Below are 25,457 nucleotides of genomic sequence, written 5' to 3'. Positions count from 1 at the left end.
CAGTGCGCAGCCGCAATTGGCCCTTTCCCCGCGGCGGCGCGCAGGCCCCGCGGAACCCTGAAAGTTTCCCGGTGCGTGTTGCGGGCCTCGGTTTCCCCAGTCAGATCTGACAACTAGATTACTCCACGGGCATTGTCCCACTAAAGCAGAAATTGGGCTTACAGCTTTTCTCGTGTTAAAAATAAGCGTTGGCCGGGCGTGGTGGAACACGCCTATAACCCCAGCAGTCGGGAGGCTGAGTTTGATTGTGTTACACAGTTCAAGGACAGCCTGACTACTTAAGGAGATGGCTCAGAAATAAGTAAGTAAATAAATGTGCTAACTTCGGTGAGGTGGTGTACGTCTGCAATCCCAGCAGTCTCGGAGGATGAGGAAGGAGGATCACTGTGAGTTTGAGGTCAGCCTGAATTTCAAAGCGAGACTCTAGCTCAAAAAAATGAAAAAGAGGGGGCCGGGGATTCAGCTCAGTGGTTCTGCTGCCTGCCTCGGAAGCTCAAGGACCTGAGTTCGATCCCCGGTACCAAAGCGGGGGGGAGAGCTGGGCACATAGCGAAGTGTGAAAATCTGATTCAAACTCCAGAACCAAGGGGTAGGGGTGAAAGTTACATGAGACCTGAAGCGGGGGGCTGCATTTGGCCTTTCTGATAATAAATCCGAGTCATGATCACTAATACAAGCCATTTCTCCTTAACCTTAACTCCCTAATTTAACAATAGTGCAGGTGATCACCCAGAAAAACAAACAGAAAGGACTCCTAGGAAAGCAGCTTGCTGTATGTACTTTGTTTATTCATTCATTCGTTCATTCAGGAACAGATACTTATCAACTACCCACTACTCTGTATCAAGCAGATTCAGTATTGCTTAGCTATTAGGCAAAGCCGCTGGCGTTAAAGCCAAAGCCACTTTATTAGTTGTATTATAGGCAGGTTACCTCAACCCTGTGTTTCCTCACCTGTAACATGTGATACACAGAAGAACAAACAAATCCTCTGGTGCAACAGGGCATGCCTGTCACCCTAGCCACTCAAGAGGCTGAGGCAGGAGGATGGCAAGTCCTAGGCTGCCTGGGCAATACAATGAAAGCAAGTATCAAAATAAAAATATAAAAAGGGCTGGGAGTGTCAGTCAGCACTAACCTGGATTCAGTCCCAGTACAGCCCCCCCGCCTCATATGGCTGCTGTGAGGACTACCAGAGGGAAGGGCTGTGAGCATAGCTCAGGGGAGAGCACTTGCGGAATGCCTAAAGTGGCTACAAAATATGACATATAATATCCGATTGCCTAAGTGTATAATAGACATCTCAAACTTGACACAATGAAAAAGATCCTATTTCTAATCACCACCACCACACCCTCCAACTCCCCATTCTGTCTTTCTGTCTCCTTTCAATTGATGACAACTCCATTTATCCATTTATTCGGAGCAGTGATCTTGGATTAATCCTGGACTCATTTTTCTCTCTAATCCATCAACAAGTTTCACTGGCCCTGGCTTACAGAACTCAGTACTCACCTGCCTTTCACTACTATCATTGTTAGTTTGGATTATTTTATTTGTTTGTTTTTTGGTTTTTGAGACAGGGTCTCACTACGTAGTTGAGACTGACCTGGAACTCACTATGTAGCCCAGACTGGTCTTGAACTCACAGCGATCCTCCTGCCTCAGCCTCCCAAGTGCTGGGATTATAGGTGTGTGCCACCACGCTCAGAGCAGTTTGGACTATTTTGGTAGTCTTGCAACTGCTTTTTCATGTTTCCACCTTGTCCCCTTTTTGTCTAGTCTCTGATTTTGTAACTGCATTAGAAAGATCATATTGCTGCCCTACTAAAAACTATTCCTGTGGCTGGGGGTATAGCTCCCTGGTAAAATGTTTGCAAGCTCAAGGCCCTTGGATTTATCACAATGCTGCCAACAACAATACACACACACATACACACACACACACACACACACACACACACAGAGTGCTAGCAGGATTTCCATCTGCGAAGAGTAAAATGCTCTATAAGATCTACTCTACTCCAGAATTGTGTTCATAGCCGCAGCTGTCACCTCTAACAGCGCCGCTGCTCCGCCAAAGGAGAATGGACCTAATAAGGATGTGCCTATCCCATGGCTCCTGCAAAGCAGACTGCGCAAACCCACCAGTGCGCCCTCTACTGGATAGGTGAAGAAACTTCATCGTTACAGGCCTGGAACAGTGGCCCTCTAAAATTAGACCTTAACAGAAGTCCAGTGAACTTCTGATTCTCAAACTTCCTCTCCAGCGTCTGGTGGGAGAAATTACTCAGGACTTCGAAACAGATGTTTTACCAAAGCGTAATAACTGATGTTTTGCAGGAGGCAAGTGAGGCCCACAACTGACCCTAAGACATCATACCCCCGAGAGCACATTTAGCGTAAGCCCTTGAGATGGCGCGACCCGCGTGTTCCAGCCTCCTGTGCAGCCTGAAGTCCTGCAGCCGGGCCGCGGTAGCACCTAGTGGGTCCCCGAGGAGAGGGCGAGGAAACCCGGCCTTGGAGCGCCTGTCTTCAGGCTGGAGGGCAAGAACCAAGAAGGGCATGGGAAGAACAAAGTGAACCTTCCCGACCTGCCTGCTACGGCCCTGTAACCTCGGCAGTGGTTCCTGTAGCACATCGCGGTGTACGTGGCTTGGGAAAATACTAACTTTGATCAAAATTCCTCACCAGTAACCCTATTCAGGACGGCTTTACCGATTTATTTAAAAATAAAACCTCAACGCTGCAGAAATGGACTCAACCCCGAGCTCCCGCAGGGGCGCACAGGTACCTGTGATCCCACTCATCCCGGAGGTGGAGGACAGGAAGGTGGCGGGTTTGAGGCTAGTCTGGATAACTTTGCTAGAGCTTGTCTCAAATGTAAAATGTTTTAAAAATTAAATTGTTTGAGCAAGGGCTGGGGATGTACCTCAGTGGTAGAGAGCTTGCCTAGCAGCTGTGAGAGCCCGGATTCAGTCCTCAGTAGCGCAATCAATCGATCGATCAAAGTTTGAAAAGTGTAGTCGCGCTTCAACTGCAAATTACAGACGCCGTAGTTCTGTCCAGCTCTGCCTAAGTGACCGACTGCCACTCACACTGCCGGGCCAGCGCTCTGCGACAAAACCCTCCAGGCAGAAAACCACGGGGCGTGGTCTCCGCCGGCAAGATGGCGAGGTCTAAGCATTTCATGTGAGAATCAGAGAAAGCGGCCAAGGGTATACAGCGTCAGGTACTAATGGAAGCTAGAACAGGTTTTAACCAGTCCTGATCGTTGTCCTGTGTTGTCATGAACAATTAGGGTGGTGGAATCTGAAATCCCAGCGGGAAGATGACTGCGAGTGTGAGGCCAGCCTGGCCTCCGTAGAGTTCAAGGCCAGCCTCAACTACATGGCGAGACATTGCCCCCACCCTCGGACATTTCTCAAGGTATTTCTATAGGGCAAAAATTGCGTCATATTTTATTTCCCCAGAACCTAGGATACTGCTGGTTGTAATAAGGGGTCTCTGTAAATGACAGTTGAATGAGACCTGCTAGTGCTGCTTTCTTCGTTCTCTCTATAATAAGCCTGTAATTTGTCTTTTTGTTCAAAACTCTCATTGTTCCCTTTTTTCTTTTTGGTACCGGGGATCAAACTCGGGCCCTTGTGCTTGCAGGGCAAGCAGCGAAACCACTGAGCTAAATCCCCACCTCCCCTTTTTTCTTTTTAATTGTTTTTTTTTTCTTTTTGGTACTGGGGATCAAATTCAAAACCTTGCACTAGCGAGGTAGGTGCAGCACCACTCAGCTAAATCCCTGGCTATAATTAAGTTTATTGGTAAACTTTAGGTATACATTCAGGCCACATCCATCATAGGGAAGTTTTTGTACCTGTGCATGATGTATCTTGATTCTTTTTTCCCCAATCCCATCCCCTCCCTTCAACCCTTCTGCCCCTCCTCAACTACAAAAGCTTTGTTTCCATCTATTCTTTTTCCATGTTCCTTTCCCACTCTCTCCTCCCTGTTCCCCTTTGCATTTGAACATTTTCTTCCTATCTTACAATATCTGCTATACATTTTGGTCCTTATCGACCTTTTCAGTAAGAGAAATAATGTGGTATTTAAACACATGTATCCAACTTATTTCACTAAGAGTATGGTCTCAAGTAAACCAATGACTTAAAAAAGCATATGCGGGCACACCTGTAATCCCAGCACTCGGGAGGCTGAGGCAGGAGAATCGCTGTGAGTTCGAGACCAGCCTGGGCTATATAGTGAGTTCCAGGTCAGTCTCAACTACATAGTGAGACCCTGTCTCAAAAAAGAAAAAAAAAATGCTTATGTGGGCCAGGGATCTAGCTCAGTGGTTCTGCTGCCTGCCTTGCAAGCTCAAGGATCCTAGTTTGATTCCTGGTTTAAAAAAAAAAAAGCTTACGTGTAGGCATAGTTTGGAAAAAGAATGTCCCATATTATGACATGATTTTACATGTGAGAAATGAAAAAAATACCATATTTTCAAATTAGAAACTATAAAAACTAAAATTCTAAAATGTCTCCTTGGTGGCAAACTCATGATAAAATGTAGGTGTTCCTTCAGGAATTTATTAGAATTTCCCAGATAGCAAGAGATTTTTTTGTAGTCAAATGTTGGTATTTATTTTCGTTTGTTTTAAGAGATGGAGTCTTGCTATGTTGCCCAGGCAGGCCTTGACTCCTGGGCTCATGTGGTCCTCTAACCTTAGCCTCCCAAGTAGCTGGGACCGCAGGTGCAGACCACCACACCAGGCTAACGTCTAGTGGGAAAAGTCTGAAAAATACACACTAAGCCAGGCATGGCAGTGGGCACCCTAGCATTTCGGAGGCTGAGGCAAGAGGATCAGGATGAGTTTTAGGCCAGCCTGGGCTAGTGAGACTGTGTCTCAAAACAAAAAAAACAAACGAAAACCCAAAATAAATAAATAAAATACATCAAAACCCACTTTCCCTAATGGGCAGCATAATGTAATGGAATAAAGCCTGGCTTTGAGTATCAGGCTGAGGGACCACAAAAACAAATAAACAAACAAAAAACTGGCTGGGGATTTAGCTCAGTGCTGCTGCTGCCTGCCTTGCAAGTGCAAGGTCCCGAGTTCCATCCCCAGTACTAAAAAGCAAAAAAACAAACAAAAACCCCTCCAAGCCCTCCATTTCAAGAGGGTATTGCTGGGCATCATGGTATTTGCCTATAATCCCAGCACTCCAGAGGCCAGGGCAGGAGAATTGTCATGAGTTTGAGGTCAGTCCGGGCTATGTAGTGAGTTCAAGACCAGCTTGAACTGTATAGTGAGACTGTCTCAAAACAAAACAAAATCAAGAGTGTTGTAGGTTGTGTGGTGTTAAAGACTGAACAAAATTAATTAAACTTACAAGCAACACTTTTAAAACTCCTAGGGGCTGGGGATTTAGCTCAGCGGTTCGGTGGCCTGCCTCTCAAGCGCAAGGACCCGAGGTCGATCCCTGGTACCAAAAAAAATAAATAAAATTTAAGAAAATAAAAAATAAAACTCTTAGAAGAAAATGAGGGCAGTTTTTTCATGACATTGAATAGGCAATAATTTCTGGGATGTGACAAAAACATAAGCGATAAACTGAACTTCATCAAAATTAAACACATGGTGGGGGGATATAGCTCACTGGCAGGGTATTTGCCTAGCATGTGTAAAATATTCATTCTCAGCATTGGAAAAAACTTCAATAATTTTTGTGCATCAAAGGATACTATGAACAGCAAAATGGCAACCCAAAGAATGGGAGAAAATATCTGCAAGTCACGTATCAGATAAGAGACTAATATGGATAGAATATGAAGAATTTACTCAACTCAAAAATGAAAAATTGGAAAATGTGTAAAGGACTTGAGTCCAAATCCCTTTAAAGAAGAGATGACAAACAAGTGCGTGAAAAGATATTCAACAGTTTTAGTCATTGGTGAAAGCCAAAGCAAAGTCATAAGGAGAGACTGCCACATATGAGTTAGAATGGCTCCCAAAAACCTCCAAAGCTGGGTGTGGTGGTGCAGGCCTATAATCCCAGCACTCTGGAGGCTGAGGCAGGAAGACTGCTGTGAGTCTGAGGCCAACCTAGGTTGCATAGCAAGTGCAAGGCCAGCCTGAACTACACAGAGAGACCCTTCTTAAAAAAAAAAGAAAACAACAGCAAAGCCCCTCCAAAATTCAAGCAAAATAAGAAACAAATCAGAAATAACAACTGTTGAGGACGAGGATGTGGGAGAAACTGAAACTGTTGTGTACTATTGGTAAGAGTATGAAATGGTGTGACCGCTATGGAAAATGCCACAGCAAGTCATCAAAACTTAAAATTAGAAATTTCATATGATCCAACAATTCTTTTGGGTGTATAGCCAAGAGAACTGAAAGCAAAGTCTCAGGAGATGTGCACACCCTTTTTCATGCTCGTGAATGCTAACAGCACCCCACGTGTCCATGGACATGAATGGATAAAGTGAGGAGCACACAGATGATGCAGCAGGCAGCCGTAACAGGCACAAACTGATACACATTGAAATCAGCACGCTACTGAAATGAAGCGGACAAAAGAGGGCAAGTACTGTTTGATTCTACTTCTATGAGGTATCTATAATAGACAGAGACAGAAAATAGAGGCTAACCAGCTGGAGAAAGGGAGTAGGAGCTATTTATTAATGGTTACAGAGTTTCTGCTTCAGATATGAAAGACCTGGAAACATAGTAACAACACTTATGTAACACTCACTGTTCATATGCTTAATGGCACTACATTGTGTACTTAGCGTTAAACTCCAGGTGTGGTGGCACGCACCTATAACCCAGCACTGGGGAGGTTGAAGCAGGATGATCACCTAAAGTTGAGGTCAGCCTGAACGATGTAGTGAGACCTTGTCTTAAAAAAAAAAAGAGAGAGAGAGAAAAGTCATTGTTATTAGCATTAGGTCCATCCCCTGGACTGGGGATCAAACTCAGGACCATGTGCTTGCAAGGCAGGTGGCAGCACCACTGAACTAAATCCCTGGCCCTGCTTTCAGGATCTTTTTACTTATCTTTTTTTTCTTTTTTTAGGATTTCTTATCATCTTATCTAGTGCAGAATCATCATGATATCACAGACAAATGGATCATTTGTCCCTTCAGTGGTCACCACCAGGTTCGCCAGACCAAAATCAATCCTATCTCAATCCTGCCTCAAGCTGTGACAAGAGTTGTATCCAGCAGGATGTGGTCAAACACACAGGAACCTTGCACAGGAGACTCTGCACATGGCAGTGCCCTCTTTACCCCGAAAACTGGTAAAGATGTGTGATTTGGATTATCTTGAAGACAATGGGACCAATTACCAGTTTAAATAGCCAAGTTAAGAGATCAAAATTAGATTTTTAAAAATTTATTTGAGACATGTTCTTGCTATGTAGTTCAGGTTGACCTTGAACTCAGATACTCCAGCCTCAGCCTCCCAAGTGATAGGATTACAAGTGTCCACCACCACACCTGGCAGAATTACAATTTGCTATAATCATCTGGGCTCATGTGTGAATGGATTGGAACCAGGCAACACAAAGGCAGTAAGCTGTTGTAATCCAGAAGTTACGATGATTGTTACAACTACAGTTTGGTACTTAGTCATACAGACACAGCCAGAAGGGATTAAAAAGACGCAGTTGATGGTTGAGTGAGGAAGAATCAATGATCAGATTTCTGGCTGGCACAATTGGGAGAGGACTATTAATGGCAAACACTGAGTTTTATGTGTCAGACACTCAGCATGGGACGCACTAATTTAATCTTCACCACATACCATGTAGATACCACGATTTCATTTTACAGGGGTAACAAAGGTTAAATGACTTGCCAAAATCAAAGCTAAATCCTGATTTTCTCCTTCAAGACTAGGGACTGAACCCAGGGCCTTATTCATGCCAGCTAACTGCTCTACCACTGAGCTACTTTTCCAATCCTTTTAACTTTTAAAAAATCTATTTTCTTATTTTGCATCACTGGGGATCGAACCCAGGCCTTCATGCATGCTAGACAAGTTCTGTAGGACCCCTCTCCCTGAGATTTTTTTTTTTTTTTTTCCTGAGCCAATGCCTTGCTAAATTGCCCAGGGTGGCAATTTTGCAATCCTCAGGAGCCAGGGATTTAGCTCAGTGGTGCTGCCAATTGCCTTGTAAGCACAAGTTCAATCGATCCCTGGTACAAAAAAATAAAAACAAAAAACATGGAAGAATTATTAAAAAAAAATTGTGATCCTCACACTTCAGCCTTTGGGAGTACCAGGAATTGTAGGTATGCACCACCACCCCTGGTAGAATTCTGATTTTTTTTTTGAGGGTACCAGGTATCGAACTCAGCTCTTTGCGCTTGTGAGGCAGGTGGTGGAACCACTGAGCTAAATCCCCGGCCCATGGATTCTGATTTTTGACCAAGTTTAAAAAAAATTCATATGTAAACTGGCACATATTTTCTACCAACATTGTCCTTTCTCTTCAATTCCTTACATTAATACACCACTTCCTTATCCCTTTAGCTTCTTAGTATACAGTGCACTATTTCTTAGTATTTTCAGCTCACATATAGGCAAATTCTTATTTTCCACTTACTTTTTTTTTGCAATTCTTGAAAATGTGAAAGTATAATGCCAAAGTTATTCAACTGATTTTATTTTATTTATTTATTTATTTATTTTGAGACAGGGTCTCACTATATAATTCAGACTGCCCTGGAACTCACTATGTGGCCCAGGCTAGTCTTGAACTCACAGCGGTCCTCCTGTCTCAGCCTCCCAAGTGCTTGGATTACTGGCATGCGCCACGACGTCCAGTGTTATTTTATTTTTTATTCAACTGATTTTAAAAGGTTATTTGCTTCCAGAGCACATTATAAAATACTTAATATGTGAATGGAGCAGGCCAGCTGGAAGCACTGCAATGAATTGCTGGAGACTTCACAGGTGCCCACGGAAGGGTAGAAGTACTTCTCTGCCATTCATGACTGAGTACGACTCTCCTAAACCACCCCTCTCAACCAAGGCAGGGACAAAAGAATTAGCACAAAACCTCCTCTGAACCACAGCACAGGTGTCCTCTGGCTTCTCAAAGCAAGGTTTTTCTCCCTGCCACAGAGAAACAGACTAGAATTTAGTCAGCCAAGTGACACCCATTTATGAGGCACCCTATCTGCTAGGACCCAACATGGTTAACTGCTCTGGGGATAGACAGCAACCAGGACAGACAAGCGTCTCCATATACAGTTCAGGCTGGGCTTGAGCTATTTAGCCCAGGTTGGCCTCCAAATCACAGCAATTCTACCTCCGCCTCCTGAGCACTGGGATTTCAGGCATGCATGACTACATACAGCTATACCCTTAGTATTTTTGAGGAAGCTCAAAAGCTACTATTATAGCCTCACAGAAATACTGCCAAGTAATAGGCCTGGTTTTTAAACATGCTACTGTGGCAAGTGACATCATGTTATGGCTCCAACTAATGCAAAAGTGATGCACTGCTGGGCACAGGGTGCGCATCTGTCACGCCAGTGCTCTGGGAGCCTGAGGCAGGAGAACTGCAAGTCAGAGCCCAGCCTGGACAACTAAGCAATCTAGGAAGACACTGCCTCAAAACAAAACATTTAAAAAGGGGCTAGAGATGTAGCTTAGTGCAAAAGCCCTGGTTTCAATCTTGACAGCTTGTTTGGAGGTCCTAGCAGGGGAGCACAGCTACTGCATAGTCCTGACAGAGGAAACCGCCCCCCTTTGTGGGGGTGGGGGTGGGGGTGGGTGGTGTCCTTTGGGAAGGAGGGTGCAGTTTGAGGAGGGACACACACGGAGCAGTGAGGGAGGAAGGGGACACCTGCCTAGCCAGCCAGAGCAGCTGAATCAACCCTGGCAATCAGTGGAGTGACAGATGTCACAGCCAGATCACCCTCACATCCCGGGGTTTCAATCTCTACTACAGGTCACACAAATCCACTGGAAGTATCAGTGTCTAACTTGCTAACTTGTTAAAATTTGGTTGTAAAATGTAACACAGTGGGAAATTTCCCCAGGGTAAGGAAAGGATCTTCTGAGTTGCTTGTTTGAGCTTACAATGAGCTATGTCCTCATCCATTTTTAAAATTTGAGACAGGGTCTTGCTAAGTCATTGAATTGTCCAGACTGGATTGAACTTTCAATCCTCCTGCCTCAGTTTTGAGAGTGCTGGCACTAAAGGTGTTAACCAAACTCAGCTTTTTAAGCAATTTTTATAGAGGGTCCAATAATATGTTTTACTTAAAGGCCTGATGAAGTTCTGAAAAACGAGTGTTTCTAGGATATTTTCTAAAATATTTGCAAGGTTGTTTTTTTTTTTTTTTTTTGGTTTTGTCTTTTTGAGACAGGGTCTATGTAGTTTAGGCTGCCATGAACTCACTATGTAGCCCAGGCTGACCTTGAACATTTGGGAGATCTTGCTTCAGCCTCTGGAGTGCTGGGATTACAGGTGTGTGCCATCATGTCCTGTTTTGTTGTCTTTTTGGTACAAAGGATCAAACTCAGGTCCTTCTGCTTTCGAGGCAGGTGGCGGAATCACTGAGCCAAATCACTGGCCCTGTTGTTTTTAATGGGACTGGGGAATTTAAACCAGAGCATCTTAAAATTGCAAGGTAGGTTCTTGCTTAATTGCAGCTAGCTCAAAACTCCTACCTCAGGCATGTGCCACCACACCTGGCTTCATGCATGGAACAACTGGGTTTGTTTTTGTGTTTTTGGTACTAGGGATCGAATTTGGGCCCTTACACTTTCGAGGCAGGTGTTGTGGAACCACTGAGCCAAATCACCAGCTACAACTGGGTTTTTGTTCGTTTGTTTTTGGTAGTGGGGATCAAACTCAGGATCTTGTGCTTGTAAGGCAGGCGGCAGCACCACTGAGCTAAATTCCAGGTCCCTCACAACTGGTTTAATGAACGAACATGATAACTGAAAAGAATGAAATAAATTTAAAAGAACTAAGGCCAGACACTTGAAGCCACTATACTATACCACAAGGGGGCAATGTCTGAACATGAGGAAGCTGGTGTCCGGCTGGGCAGAACGCTGTTTCCTTCGTTAACACCACGCGGATGGCTGCAGCCTGGGAGGGGTGGGCTGGCTGCTTCTGCCTTGTCTTTGCTTCTCCTGTAGGGGTTGGCACCAGCTCTTCTGAATCCTGGCAGCATGGCTGTCGGGACCAAGAACAGAGGAAGCAGGCAGCAGGAGAGCAAGCAGAGCAGCTGGGCTTCCCCTTGGTCAGAGTAAACAGCCAGGAGGGTGTGGGTGTAGGAGCCTCCACCTGGAAGCTAAGCATAAACCAGGCACACGAATTACTTCAGCCTCGTTAAAGTGGACTGCTGGGCTTCAGCCCTAATTTTTCCATTCGGAAGACTTAAAAGTCAGGTCTCATAGTTTGCACTGCAAACAAGTTCTCATATAATGCTGATGCTGCAGATCTGAGGGCACCGTGGGAACCACTGCTATAGGGTTTTTCTGGCTCTGTGCTATTCTTTTTCTCAACACGCCCTTATTTTGTCTTTCCTACCACTTACCAACTGCTTTTCTACCATACCTCCCTTAGCCTCCTTTAGGAAAACAAAAAGAAAGACAGAAAACAGAGATGAACATTTTGTTCATTCAAGTTTGTTTTTGAGACAAAGTCTCACTAAATAGTCCAGGCTGGCCTCAATCTCTGGATCTTCCTACCTCAGCCTTCCAAATACCACTAAGATGGTACCACCACACTCGGCTTAGAATTGTTTTAAGGATTCCTCGAGGAATAACTCCAGCACTCTAGTCTGGATGTTAGGTATTTTATGAGACAGGGTCTGATTATGAAGTTCAGGTTGGCCTTGAACTCATGGAAATTCTCCTGCCTCAACTTCCTGATTGCTGGGATTAGAAGCATGAGCCACCATTCCCCAGCAGGGTTAGGTATTTAATTTTTTATTTTTTTGGGGGGGTACCAGGTATTGAACTCAGGACCTTGTGCTTGCCCGGCAGGTGGCAGCACCACTGAGCTAAATCCCTGGTTAGATATTTTAGAAGCAGAATTTATTCCAAATACACACATACATCCTTTCCTCTTTACCCACAATGGGGGAGACACAGTTCAATAAAGAGTAACATGCTTAGCACGGCATGGTGACGCACATCCACAGTCCCAGCACTCTGCAAGACTGAGGCAGCAGGATCACAAATTTGGGACCAGCCCAGACAAATTATCAACTTACCGAGACCCTATCTCAAAATAAGAAATAAAAAGGGCTAGGCATGTAGCTCAGTGCAGAAGCCCTTGGTTTAATTCCCAGTACTTCCTCCCCCCGCAAAAGTAACATTCTTTCCAATGAGATTTTGCTTTGAAGCTGGACATGGTGGCACATACCTATAATCCCAGCATTTGAGAGGCTAAGGCAGGAGGATCAAACACAGTTTGGTTTTTTTTTTTGTACCAGGGATTGAACTCCAGTCCTTGTGCTTACAAGGCAGGCAGCAGAACCACTGAGCTAAATCCCTGGCCCTAAAAACATTTTAATTATACTATAAACCAGTGGTGTTGGACCCATGGCACACATGCTGCAGTGGGCGGTTTGTATCACTGAAAGCTCTAAAAGTTATGCTATGCAGTCACTGCTCTGAACTTTAACTACTTTTTGTTTTGGTTTGGTTTGGTTTTTTGAGACAGGGTCTCACTATGTAGTTGAGACTGACCTGGAACTCACTATGTAGCTCAGGCTGGTCTCGAACTTGCAGCGATCCTCCTGCCTCAGCCTCCCAAGTGCTGGGATTACAGGTGTGCAACATCATGCCAAGCATTGAACTTTAACTATTTAAGTGTTCAGTGTTTCAGCATTTAAGTACATTCACTTTTTTTGTATAATCATCACCACCATCCATCTTCAGAACTTTTTCAACTCAGCAAACTGAAACCCCGACCTGGAATGCCCCTTCTCCTAGGACCTGGCAACCACCACTTTACTCCTTACTGCTTTTGGACTTTTTCTTTAGTAAAAGAGAGGCTTTGCTGCTAATGGGATGGTTCCACATATGCAGGCCTTCTTGCATATATTTGACTGAATTTATTACAGAGAAATGGAACAAAATGGGTTTCAAGACAGAAGAGGCGGAAACACAAACTGGATGTGCGCCTCCAATCCACAGGCCTCAGCAGCCCTGCCACGGATCCGCCCGATTTTTTCGCATCAAGAAGTTGATCTTTCGAGCCATTTCCATGTTGTAGATCCGCCGGCAGGATTCATAGCTTTGGCGCTGTCGACGGCGGCAAGGCTTCTCATAGTATCTTCGTCGCTTAATGTCCTCAATGAGCCCATCCATGGTAAGGATTCTGTATACACACAGCAAAGAGATTAGAAGTGTGGGCTCATTACTATTCCTTCCAGTTTCACAGATGTCAGAAATCAACTGACCAAAACTGGTGTTTGTAAAAATTACAGTGGGGGGCCAGGGATTTAGCTCAGTGTTTCTGCTGCCTGCCTTGCAAGCGCAAGGACTGGAGTTCGATCCCCGGTACCAAAAACAAACAAACAAAAACAAAACAAAACAAAACAAAATTACACTGGGAAACGGTGACAATATAAACTGCCTATGGAGGCCCAAATAAGAATTTGCAGGGAAATTAAAAAGCAACTACAAGGTTCTTTTTCTTGGAGAATTTATAGTCAGAGTCATGTTCTCAAATTTGTTTCTACCACAGTATACTTGACAAATATGATGTATCCCATGTAAATACTAGCTCCATATGCAATGATTTCCAATCATAGGGCATTTCAGAAACTCCAAATGAGATGAGCTGTTTGTAATTTTAAAAAAATCATTAAGGCTTGGGATTTAGCTCAGTGGTGTTGCACCTGCCTGGCAAGGTCCTGAGTTAGATCTCTGGTACCAAAATAAATAAATAAAATAAAATAAAAATATATATCTTTAAGGGTGATTCTTACTTGGTCATTAGTGGAGAATGTGGTCCCATCCTTATTATGTTTAAGAATTGATACTTGCACCCCCTGAGAAGTATCAGGGAAAGAGGTGGCCCTTATCATATTAGTGAAACGGGAGCATTCAAAAGTAACAGGCTCACCCATCAGTTCTCCACGTACCAGATCCTCTGATCACACTGATCTGATGACCGCCCCCTGGACACACAGTAGGACTCAGGCTGCCTTCTCATCCCCAGCTGTCAACATTCTGAAGGAAATTTTCTCAGTTTTGATACCAAGCCCAGATGCTATCTCTCCACAAAGTTTTCCTTTCTCTTCCTTCTCTGTGTATGTGTGCAATGAACCAAGAGCCTCCGACATATTAAGCATGTGCTCTAACTGCCCCTCATCTTCTTAAAGAAAACAATTTTATTGTATACCTATTTGACAATTAATTCATGCTGCCATTCTGTAAGTTATTGCTCAGATGTCTCCTTGAAGGCAGAAACTATATTTCATTCTTATCAATCTTATATAAGTATCCATTTAATTGATCTCAACCTGTTTCTTTCCTGCTCACCAAATTCCTTGCAATAGCTATTCATATTCAATTAATAATTCTCCTAACTCAAATTTATCTCTTCTCAATGAGTCACGAAGATACCGGGAACAACAATCCCTAGGGCGCTCTAGGGCACTCTAGGGCGCTCTGGCCCCATCTACAATGTCTTCCCCTCTCCTGCCTCATCAACTGGTCCTAAAGACTGCTGACACCTGGCACTGCCGCCCTCTATCCCCAGCTGTTTACGTGGCCTCATTCCTGCTTACCCTGTCCTGTTATTTCATGCAGAAAGTAAGTCACACACACGACTGGAGATAAGGGGATTGAGTCATGGCTATTGTAACTGTGAGAGAGGACCAAAGAAAATAAAAAAAGAAAAACCACCAGCTTCTTTTGCCCAGTGGGAAACCCCATTTATTGCTGTTGTGCTGCGCCACAAAATCAAAGATAACAATACATTGAATATAAACTTGAAAAGAACTTGGCTTTAGGTGAATTACAAATGTGAAGAGACATTGGAACCACTGTCTCACAGGGTCCTGCTGATTAATATCGGGAATGAAGGGCCAGGGTGCAGTGGTATACGTACACTTGTAATCCCAGCTACTCAGGAGGATCACAGATTTGGGGCCAGCCTAAGCAACTGTGCAAGACTCTGACTCAAAAAATAAAAAGTTTGGGAATGTAGCTCAGCGATGGAGCACTTGTAGCACATGTGATGCCTTGGGTTCAATGTCTAGTATCTAAAAAAAACCAAACAAACACAGAACGAGATAGTTTGGTTATACTGTGCTTGCTTAACACATACAGAGTACTGTATTAGGGAAAAACAGAAAGTATTTCTCTGGTGGCTTTGGGGTCCCTCATACAAATACAAATAGTTCCTGCCAGGCCTTTCCACTGCTTACTACGTAAGAACACATATACTGGAGCCTCAGTTAATTAATGATTTGTAGCTGGGCATGATGACACACGCCTGTAATTCTGGCATTCGGGAGGCTGAGTTTGAGGCCAACCTGTACTACACAGGGAGACTGTGTCTCAAAACAAAACAAAAGAAAACAGGGCGGGGATTTAACTCAGTGGTTCCACTGCCTGCCTCACAAGCTCAAGGTCTGGAGTTCTATTCCCGGTACCAAAAACAAAGAATGATTTGTATACCAGGCATAGCGGCACATCCTGTAATTCCAGTACTCTGAGAAGCTGAAATAGTAGGCTTGCAAGGTTTTTTGTTGTTGTTGTTGTTTCGTTTTGTTTTTGGAGACAAGTCTGTCATTCAGACTAGCCTTAACTCCCTATGACTATGCAGCCCAGGCTGGCCACCTCAAACTCATGGCAATCCTCCTGTCTCAGCCTCTAGAGTGCTCAGATTACAGATGTGCACTACCATACCTCACAGGATTAGAAGTTTAGGCCCATATTGAGTGACTTAGTCCGACCCTGTCTCAAAAAATAAAAAGGCTGGGAATGTAGTTCAGTCCAAAGACCCTGGGTTTAATCACCAATACTGAAAGAAAAAAAAATTTGTAGGCTACCAGAGTCATTTTGATATGTATTAGTTTGTTGAGATTTCAGTGGGCAGGAGATGAGAGCTAAGAGAATTGCTGCAAACTTCCAAAAGCAGGGGCAGCAAATCAATGAAGGTTCTGTTGGAAGCACACCCATGCCCAGACGTCATGTGGCTGTGAACACTAGTGCTTACAATGGAGAAGTGGAGCACTGAAGTCCGAAAGACCCCACTGGCCCATAAAGAGTAGATTTTTCCTCTCGATTTACCCACAAATACTGTGACCTCTTCTTTCAGATTCTGACCATCATCCTTCGCCATTCTGGTCCTAGACGATTCTGTTAACGCACAATGGGAGCCTCTCCAAAGTTTTTAGAAGGCACTCGTGGCTGGCCCCCACCTTGAGTCTGCCTGAACAGCAGAGGCAGGCCATCCAGTGGGACTGTTTTTAAATTTCTTGGGTGATTTCAAAAGACCCTTCCCAGGTGACTCTAGCGAACAAGTGATCCACACATTGTTGACTCCTTATCTTTAGCCCAATCCTATCTTAAGGGGAGATTAGTATTTCTGACTGCCTCAAACCGTAAATAAAGCTGAACTTGTCTCCTCTCAAATTCATTCAAAAATTGTAATAAGAGTGTGACAGGTGCAAAGATAAGGGAAACACTGCTGTAGAAGCACACAGGAGGCCGAGTGTGGGGTGCACATCTGTAATCTCAGCACACTGAAGGCTGAGGTGGGAAGACTGCTGTGAGTTCCAAGCCAGCCTGGGTTACATAGTTCAAGGGTTCAACTCCAGCCTAGCTACACAGCAAGATCCTGTCTCAAAAAACCAGAAACAGAGATGGAATTAATACGAGAAAATGAAAAATAATGGAAACAAAGTCTTTGTAGATAGGGAGGGAGGGAGGAGCTGAAGGGAGGGGAGAGGATGGGGAAAAATAAGAAGCCAAATTATGTAAAGGTACAGATTTCCAACAATGAATGTCATTATACTGTATACCTTAAATGTATCAATAAAATTAATAATAATGAAAAAGAAAACATTAATAGAATTATTTTTGTTTCCCAGTTGACTCTAATATGCAGACAAATGTGGGAACCAACACTCTAAACTCAAATAACTTGCCCTATAGAGCCTATGCTCTAGTCATAGTGAAGCGTGTACAGTTCTTCGTGTACCCTACTAGTTAGATTTTATTTTGTTCATGATGCTCCCTTTACTTGGAATATCTTTCCTTTCTTTTTCTGCCTGATGAAATCCTATTTGTTCCTCAAAGATCCAAATTAACTGTTATGTCTGTAAACTGGTCTAAGTGACGTCAGTTACTCTTCCCTCTCTTCCCAAAGCACAGCGGTTCTCAAATTTTAGCACGCAGTAGTCACCGAGAAAGTTTGTTAAGATTGCTGTGTCACCTCCAGTTTGAGATTCTGTAGGGCTCCACTATTTGCTTTTCTTCTTTTGGTGTTGGCGTTGAACCCAGAGCCCTAATCATGCTAAGCACATACCACACTGGGCTACAGCCCCACATATTTAGATCAAGTTCCTAGGTGATGTTGCTGTTGATGGTACAGGACAAACCTCATGCCACTTAAAAGATCAGGTCCTGAGCAGACAGTGTTATATTTAACCACATTAAAAAAAAAAAAAAAAAAAAAAAAAATCCTGGTTGTGCTTTCTAAGATTTGAGATCAATTCTTTTTGTTTTGTTTTGTTTTTTTGAGACAGGGTCTCACTATGTAATTGAGACTGACCTGGAACTCACTATGTAGCCCAGGCTGGTCTCGGACTCACAGCGATCCTCCTGCCTCAGCCTCCTGAGTGCTGGGATTACAGGCATGGGCCACCATGCCCAGCTTTGAGATCAATTCTTAACTCAACTCATTTGTGCATATATGATAATGCTTGGCAAAAGTTCCATATCAGTATATGTTAAAAAAAAAAATGAACCATCTAGATGATGGACAAATGTCCACTACACAAGGGATTAAGTAACTACAACACATAGAGTTTTGGAGGACTTTAGTTCAGGCAGCTTCAGTAATGCTACCTTTACTAAAATGGCACATTAGAATTTAGATAGCTCTCTTACACCCATGATTCTAATTACAATGCTACGAAATTGACTAGGTATTGTTGTCTACTTACAGATTAGGAAAACTGAAAGTCAGAGAGGCTGACTTGCCCATGATCACAAAATGTATGTAGAAATAGAATTCTGGTCTTCTTTTTTTATTTTTGGAGTCAGGGTCTTGCTATGTAGCCCAGACTGGCATAGAACTCTCAGTGATCCTCCTGCTTCAGCCTCCCAAGTGCTGGGAAGAATTCTAGTCTTTAGTGCAAAGCTCTGCAATAATATGGTTTCTCAAACAGAAGCAACCAAATTTAAAAAGATAAATCACTGCAGCATTCTAAAGGCAAAGGAGACAATGAAAAAGGGAAGAGGTACAAGATCCCTCAATTAAGAGTGAAGAGAAACGGAAGCCAGGAAGACATGGCACATTGAAGGGAAGGAGTGGTTTAAATCTAAGCATTTATTTCTGTCCAAACCTATTTAACACTGCTTAATGAAGGTCATTTTTGGACTACACACTAGCAGTATATGTTGGGGAAGACAAGAAAAAAAGTATCTAAAAGAAAAAGCCTAGATTGGATATGTAAGATAGAAAGAACAAAGAGATTGGATTTAAGAGACTAAAAAAGGACAGGAGCCTAGTAATAGTATTACCTAGAAAGAGGAACCTTTGGAATGATGAAGACGGTTTAAAAGTAGGATAAGGGCTGAGGATTTAGCTCAGTGGTTCCACCGCCTGCCTTGCAAGCTCAGGATCCCAAGTTTGATCCCCTATACCCCATACAAAAAAAAAAAAAAAAAAAAAAAAAAAAAAAGTAGGATGAAAGGAAACCGAAAGAGGAGAGAGCTAGGACATATACTTGGGTATTTTACTGGAGTTTCCAAAGGGTTCTGACTTTTTTTTTTCTTTTGCAGTACCAGGGATCAAGCTCAGGATCTTGCACTTGCAAGGCATGGCGCCACTGAACTAAATCTCTGGCCCAATCTGACTTATTTTTTTGAGACAGTCTCTCAATATGTAATCTAGGCTGGCCTCAAACTCGTAGTGATCCTCTATGCCTCAGCCTTCTGAGTGCTCTAAAAAAGGGTTTTGAATCAGAGATGACCATTTATCAAGTATACGCTTATACCATGAAACAAAAAGGTATAAACAAACAAATGAATGAATGAGTCAATGGGTGGAGGTGGGGAAAGGATGAGGGTGGTTTGGGAAATAGTGTTCCCTGAATGGCTCTAACTACTTCCAATACACAGGCCAAATAAATGGCACATTACAGTTTAGACAGCACTTTCCCAAATAGCAAATTCCACAATGCCAGATGAGGATTCCCTCCCTTATCTTGTACCTTTTAGGCATCCTAAAAAGCACAGATTAACTTCAAACGCTTCAGAGTGCCTGGAGTAGAAGCATATATTCAACCTCACTCCTAGTAGACAAGGATGCAGAAAGAGCTTCGTAGAACTCAGGAAGTAAATAGGAGGGGGTAACTAACAATGCTTCTGCTTCCAAAGGCAGTTCAAGGACAAGCAGACCAAGGGCTTCAGTGCAAACAGATCAGCCTGGAGTTCGCGTGCCTGGCATCCTAACAGAAGGAGAAACCAGCTGCCAGTTTTAGTGAAATTCAACTGATTATGTAAAAGGAGCTGGGCTGCCTAGAGGGAGGAGCTGGAGGTGGCAGCTCACATGTCAGTAGCCAGTCAGGGCCACCGTGTATGGAGAAGGACCTGATGGGCCCACAAGCTGGCTCACCAGGAGTAAAAGGGGTTACCAGGCATGTTTCCAGTGTCTGCCTTTCCTTGTTTAGGGGACAGCCAATCACACAGGGCTTCCTAGCAACCCTGCTTTCCATCTCCTCACTCTCCCCTGGTTATGTAACAGGAATTTTGTAGCAGCCTCACTGGGCAGACACATGGCTATTTTCCTTTGTTAAGATGCCCTCTGTGCTCCAAATGGTAAAGCTTTAACCACCTCCTCTCCCTTTTTTTTTTTTTTTTTTTTGCTCTCTTACCTTTTGTAATTAGAGCACAGAACAAGCAACTTATTTTTAAACCACTAACTACCAGAAAGCTGAGAGAGGTTAAGGAGAAGCCTGGGATTTGAGAGAGGTATATAGAAAAGGTAGCCGGAAAGGGGACACTAGAGAAAACCAGGAAAAAAGAAGTGCATCAGCCAGAAAACACTATATTTAGCAGGCAGGAAGATGGAATACCATGACTTCCTAGAACTGGCCCACTCACACACTCACATGTGCAAGCTTCTTCGTTTGGGGGTGGGCAGTACCAGGGCCTTACACATGCCAGGCAAGTGCTCTATCCTAAAACACATATCCAACTCTTACGTTCAAAGCTTAGAAGTCCTTGTCTAGAAAATTTTTCTTCTTTCTTTTTTTTGTTTTGGTACAGGGATCGAACTCTGGACCTTGCACTTACAAGGCAGGTGTGGCGCCACTGAGCTAAATTCCCAGCCCTCTTCTTTCTTTTTTTGATGTTTTGAGACAGTCTCACTATGTAGCCCAGGCTGGCCTCGAACTCTTAGCAATCCTCCTGCCTCAGCCTCTGGAGTGCTGGGATTACAGACATGTACCACCAGGTCCGGCTGGAAAATTATTCTAAGAGCAATGTACTTGTTCATTTTTTCTCTAGGCTAAAATACAACGTATGGGACACATACTTCCAAGATAAAAAAGGAACAGAAATACAGCTCTCTAAAGAGTGAAATCTAAGGGTCTAGGGATTTGGCTTAGTGGTTTTGCTACCTGCCTTGCAAGCGCAAAGGCTCAAGTTCAATTCCCAGTACCACTGCTCCCCAAAAGAAAGAGTGACTCTAGGGCTGGGGATTTATCTCAGTGGCACCACGTCTGCCTCATAAGCACCAGGTCCTGGCTTCAATCCCCTGTACCAAAGGAGGGGGGGGGAAGTAAATCTATACTAACAAAGTATCCTTTAGCTGGGCATGGTGGCCTATATATATTTCCAGCACTCAAGTGGCTGAGGCAGGAGAACTGCCATGAATTCAAGGCCAATCTAGGTTACATAGACTCTGACTTAAAAAAAAAAAGTATCCTTCCCAAAGATTACACAAATCATTACTAAACATTTTCCCCAAGCAAGTTCCTTCCAACTTCTTGCTCTAGTTTTCTAGACAATCTGGCCTCAAAGTTTAAATTTTCAAAATTCATAAGGAAGGCTAAAAGAGATTAAACCAGGTTCTGAATCTCTGTGCCTGAATTTATTCTTTTACTTTTTTAAAAAAATTTTTTTTCTTTTTTCCTTCTTTTTCTTTTACTTTTTTAATCATTCATCTTCGATTTGGCCTAATTCTTTCTTTTTATTTATTTATTTATTTTTGGGATTGGGGATGGAACTCGGGTTCTTGCACTTGCGAGACAGGTGGCAGTTTTCTTTTCTTTTTTTCTCAGAAATCGAACTCAGGACCTTGGCACATGCCAGGCAGATGCGGTGCCACTGAGCTACATCCCTCGCCCCCAAATTCCTTCCTTTTTTTTTTTTCCCCTTTCCTTTTTAATCAATGTAAATTGTGTGTGGGAGGGGAGTTTCTTCAAAACTTACTGTTGCTGTGCGTGGTGGTGCATGCCTGTAATCCCAGCACTCAGGAGGCTGAGGCAGAAGGATTGCTGTGAGTTCAAGACCAGCTTGGGTTACATAGTGAGTTCCAGGTCAGTCTCAACTATGTAGTGAGACTCTGTCTCAAAAAACCAACAAACAGAAACAAACAAAAAAACCACAGAAAAACAAAAACAAACCCCCAAAAATAACAACAAAAAACCCCACAAAACTTATTACTTTGGTGTCTCAACCCCTGAAAGAAAAAGTAGTACTACTATGCATCTTATCTAAGGTACCTAACAGAGTGCCAAGCAATACAAGAGTTTTGGGATAATTTAATATATCCGCTTGGACCATCACTTCTTTACTTCTCTCCCCCCTCTTTCAGACAGGATCTCATTATGTAATTCTGGCTGGTCTAGAACTCAAGGCAATCCTCCTGCCTCAGCCTTCTGAGTGCTGGGATTACAGGTGTGAGCCACCATGACTAGCGATTTTTTTTATGAGGCTGGGGATGGGAATCAGGGCCTTGCACATGCTGGGCACTCTACTATTGAGCTATATCCCCAGCCCTGGAGTGCCAACCCCTATCCACCTGTACTGGGGACTGAACCCAGGGCTTTGCACACAGGTACATTCCAACTCTCTTTTTTTTTTTTGAGACAGGGTCTCACTACATCATTAACTTGCCCAGGCTAAGCTTGAACTTGCAATCATCCTACCTCAATCTCCCAGATTTCAGGGATTATAGGCAGGTGCCACAACACAGCTGTCAGCACTGATAGCTTTTTTTTTTTTTTTTTTTTTTTTTTTTTTTTGATACCAGGGATGGAACTTGGGACCTTGTGCTTTCAAGGCAGGTGGCAGTACCACTGAGCCAAATCCCCAGCAGCACTGATTTTAAATGAAATGAGTGTCGGGGTTTGGCCTTAAAAAGAGATGAAATGGGGCCAGGGATTTAGCTCAGTGATTCTGCCGCCTGCCTTGCAAGTGCAAGGACTTGAGTTCGATCCCCGGTACCAAAAACAAACACAGATGAAATTGCAAGGAATCCCAAGTTCATCTAAAATTTTAATTACAATAAAAGAGACAGCAAAGTATGATGGTGTATGTCTGTAACTTCAGTACTCAGGAGGGTAAGGTAGCCTGGGCTACATAGCCAGTGTAAAGTTAGCCTGGACTACACAGTGAGACCCTGTCTCCAAAAAAAGTTTTTTTTGGTACCGGGGATTGAACTCAGGTCCTTGTGCTTGCAAGGCAGGCCACTGAACAGCTGAGCTAAATCCCCGGCCCCAAAAGTTTTGTTTTTTTAGGAGAGATTTGAAAACCAATTTTTCAGAATGAGATTTGAGATAGTATGAGGCCAAGCAGCCGAAGGTATCTAAATGTGCCTCTCCTTTCTGCCATGTATTTTTACCTCATTTACCACCTACTTGTAGCAGTATCAGGAAGGGTTTGAGATAAAAGGAAAAACAAAGAAAAAATGAGAAAAGCAAAAACCTACTACAAGATATTGGCCAAATAAGAATTTGGGAACATGGGCCAGGGATTTAGGTCAGTGGTTCCAGTACCTGCCTCACAAGCAAATACATATATATATACACACACACACATACACACTGTAAAATGACTATCATACATCCCTCCATTACCAGAAAAACTAGTAAATAATTCAATAATATATACCATAGAATATTGCACAGAAAAGATGTGTGCTTTATGTTTCTCTATAGCAGTGGTTGCAAACCTATGGAATGTGTGCTGCAGTGCACTGTTTGTATGATTGAAAAGCTCTAAATGGTTTAATATCACTGCTCTATACCATTCCATAATTGCATGTGAAACATATCTTCGTAGGCTTTGCTTTTTTAAAAAAATAAAGTGTATTTTTCATTTCATTTTATTTGTTTAGTTTTGCAGTGCTGGGGATTGAACCCAGGGCCTTGTGCATGCTTGGCAAGCATTCCACTGCTGACTACACCCCCAATCCTCTTGTAAAATAAATCTACCACATTAAAAACCTTCTATGAGAGGACCAATCCATATAATGTCAAGATCCCGTTTTCTACCACTCTTTCATACTTTAGTCCTACACACACTTGTTTCTCAAACTCTGCTTCATATTGAGAAAACAATGAGTGAGGCATGTCGGAGAGTGGAAACTGTTACAACTGGTGAAAAGAGAAGGCTAAGAAATTGTTGCTTGAGAAATTGAAATGGTAAGGCATTATCAGGCCTCTTCTCTATCTCACTGTCTAACATTCAAAAACCTTTTGGGCTAGGGATGAAACTCAGTAGTGTAATATTTGCCCAGCAGGTGCCAAGCCCTGGGTTCATTCTCTAGCACTGGAAATACAAGACAGTAAAACCAGACCTTTCAATAAAACCCTTCCATTCCAGCTAGTTTAGTTCCATCTATGTATTTTCCTTAACCTTCCTCAAAACTTGTAATGGCAGCTGGGGAGGTGGGGGTGGCGGCACACTCCTGTAATCCCAGCACTGGCGAAGCTGAGGCTGGAGGATCGCTGTGAGTCACAGGTTCACGTGCACCAGTCAGTTCAAGGACAGCCTCAAAAACCCGAAAACTTGTAACATATTTCCATCTCTTGCTTGTTTCCCAGATCTTAATCTGAATTCATCTTTTCCATTAGTCTTGTCCCCCAAGGATCATTCCTTCAGTTATTTACTATGCACTATGTCCTTGCTTTCTAGCAACTTCACACCTTAATTTGTCTTTTGGACCCTTTTCAGTCTTGGACAAAAGTCAGGTTCATCATCAAAGAAGTGATGATTGCTTGTTGAATACACTTCATAAAGTTAGGTTTCAGGAAGAATTTTTTGGGGGGAACACCCCTACCTCACTTTTAATTTAGAGATAAGCTCTCACAAAGTTGCTAAATTGTGCAGGATAGGAATAAACTTTCAATCCTCCTACCTCAACATCCAGAGTCCTCCAATTACAGGCAGTCACCACCACACCCAGCAAGAACTTCATTTTTAAGAAAATAAACGTAAGGGGTGAGAAGTTTCAAGAGACTAAACGCCCTAGGTTGGCACTGGATTGAGAACCTATGACGGGGCAGGAAGAGAATGACCATTATACTTCCCAGAGAGTTGATCTAGGCTCGCTGATCCATTAACAGTTACCTGTTTAGTGTCCTGTATGCGCCTTCCACGTTCCCTTCTTGAACCATCACAGTCCTGGCAATGAACTTCAGATGTTTTGCCATGACCTGATTTAAGTCTTCACTCTGCAGGACCTACACAAAGATCAGGTAGGAAAACAAAGCAATAGAATACATACATTACTGCGTGTTTTAGTCAATCCTGAAAAGGGAAAATGCTCAAGGACACGAGAGACAGGGCAAGTGGATGTCTTCAAGTCTTAGAAAGTAGGCGCGAATCGTTGAGACTCCCTGTCCTCTTTGCTAACAGAAACCCGAGCCCACGGAAGAGAGAGCCGCCGGGCTTCACCTGCGAGACTTGCTCTGCGGACCCGGGAGGACGGAAGAAGCAGGGACGCGCAGCAGGGCCTCAACTGCCGTTCACTGGCCGAGAAGTGGCTGGACTGCAAGGTGAGAAAGGAGTCTTTGTCGGCTCTTAAGAAAGGGAAACAGCGCGCAAACCATTCCCTCCCGCTGCACACCTTTCTTCACTAACCCGGGCTCCAGCTCCTCACTCCGAGGCGTGAGGCTTCAGCGGACCCGCAGCCCGCCCGCAACCGGAAGCGGAAACTACGGAAGCCCCAGAGCCGCTCCTGAAGCCGCGAGTGAAGGGAGACTTCTCGGGGCCCGG

At 43.6% G+C, this 25,457-nt stretch overlaps 1 protein-coding gene across 1 annotated transcript; it reads right to left on the bottom strand.

Annotated features, from left to right (window-relative positions):
• Positions 1 to 13,089: 13,089 nt before the first annotated feature.
• On the bottom strand, positions 13,090 to 25,227 carry Mrps21 (mitochondrial ribosomal protein S21). The gene is made up of 3 exons (XM_010616391.3): positions 25,137 to 25,227; positions 24,810 to 24,922; positions 13,090 to 13,362 (listed from the first exon to the last, which is right to left on the bottom strand). Exons 2-3 carry the CDS (start codon positions 24,890 to 24,892, stop codon positions 13,182 to 13,184), a joined length of 264 nt encoding a protein of 87 aa, XP_010614693.1. The 5' UTR covers positions 24,893 to 24,922; positions 25,137 to 25,227; the 3' UTR covers positions 13,090 to 13,181.
• Positions 25,228 to 25,457: the final 230 nt, after the last annotated feature.

Source organism: Fukomys damarensis, unplaced genomic scaffold (assembly GCF_012274545.1).
Source record: "Fukomys damarensis isolate Sample0158 unplaced genomic scaffold, DMR_v1.0_HiC HiC_scaffold_33, whole genome shotgun sequence".
NCBI classification, from domain to species: Eukaryota; Metazoa; Chordata; class Mammalia; order Rodentia; family Bathyergidae; genus Fukomys; species Fukomys damarensis.
The sequence above is the reverse complement of the archived record's forward strand: the minus strand, read 5'-3'. Positions and strand labels throughout refer to the sequence as shown.

What these genes read in the sequence shown, in the direction of transcription:
- Mrps21 (XM_010616391.3), bottom strand. Translation starts at nt 24,892, where the DNA reads ATGGCAAAACATCTGAAGTTCATTGCCAGGACTGTGATGGTTCAAGAA. An exon ending in GCATACAGGACACTAAACAG is followed by an intron (nt 13,363 to 24,809) that starts GTAACTGTTAAT and finishes GTGTGTATACAG; the next exon opens with AATCCTTACCATGGATGGGC.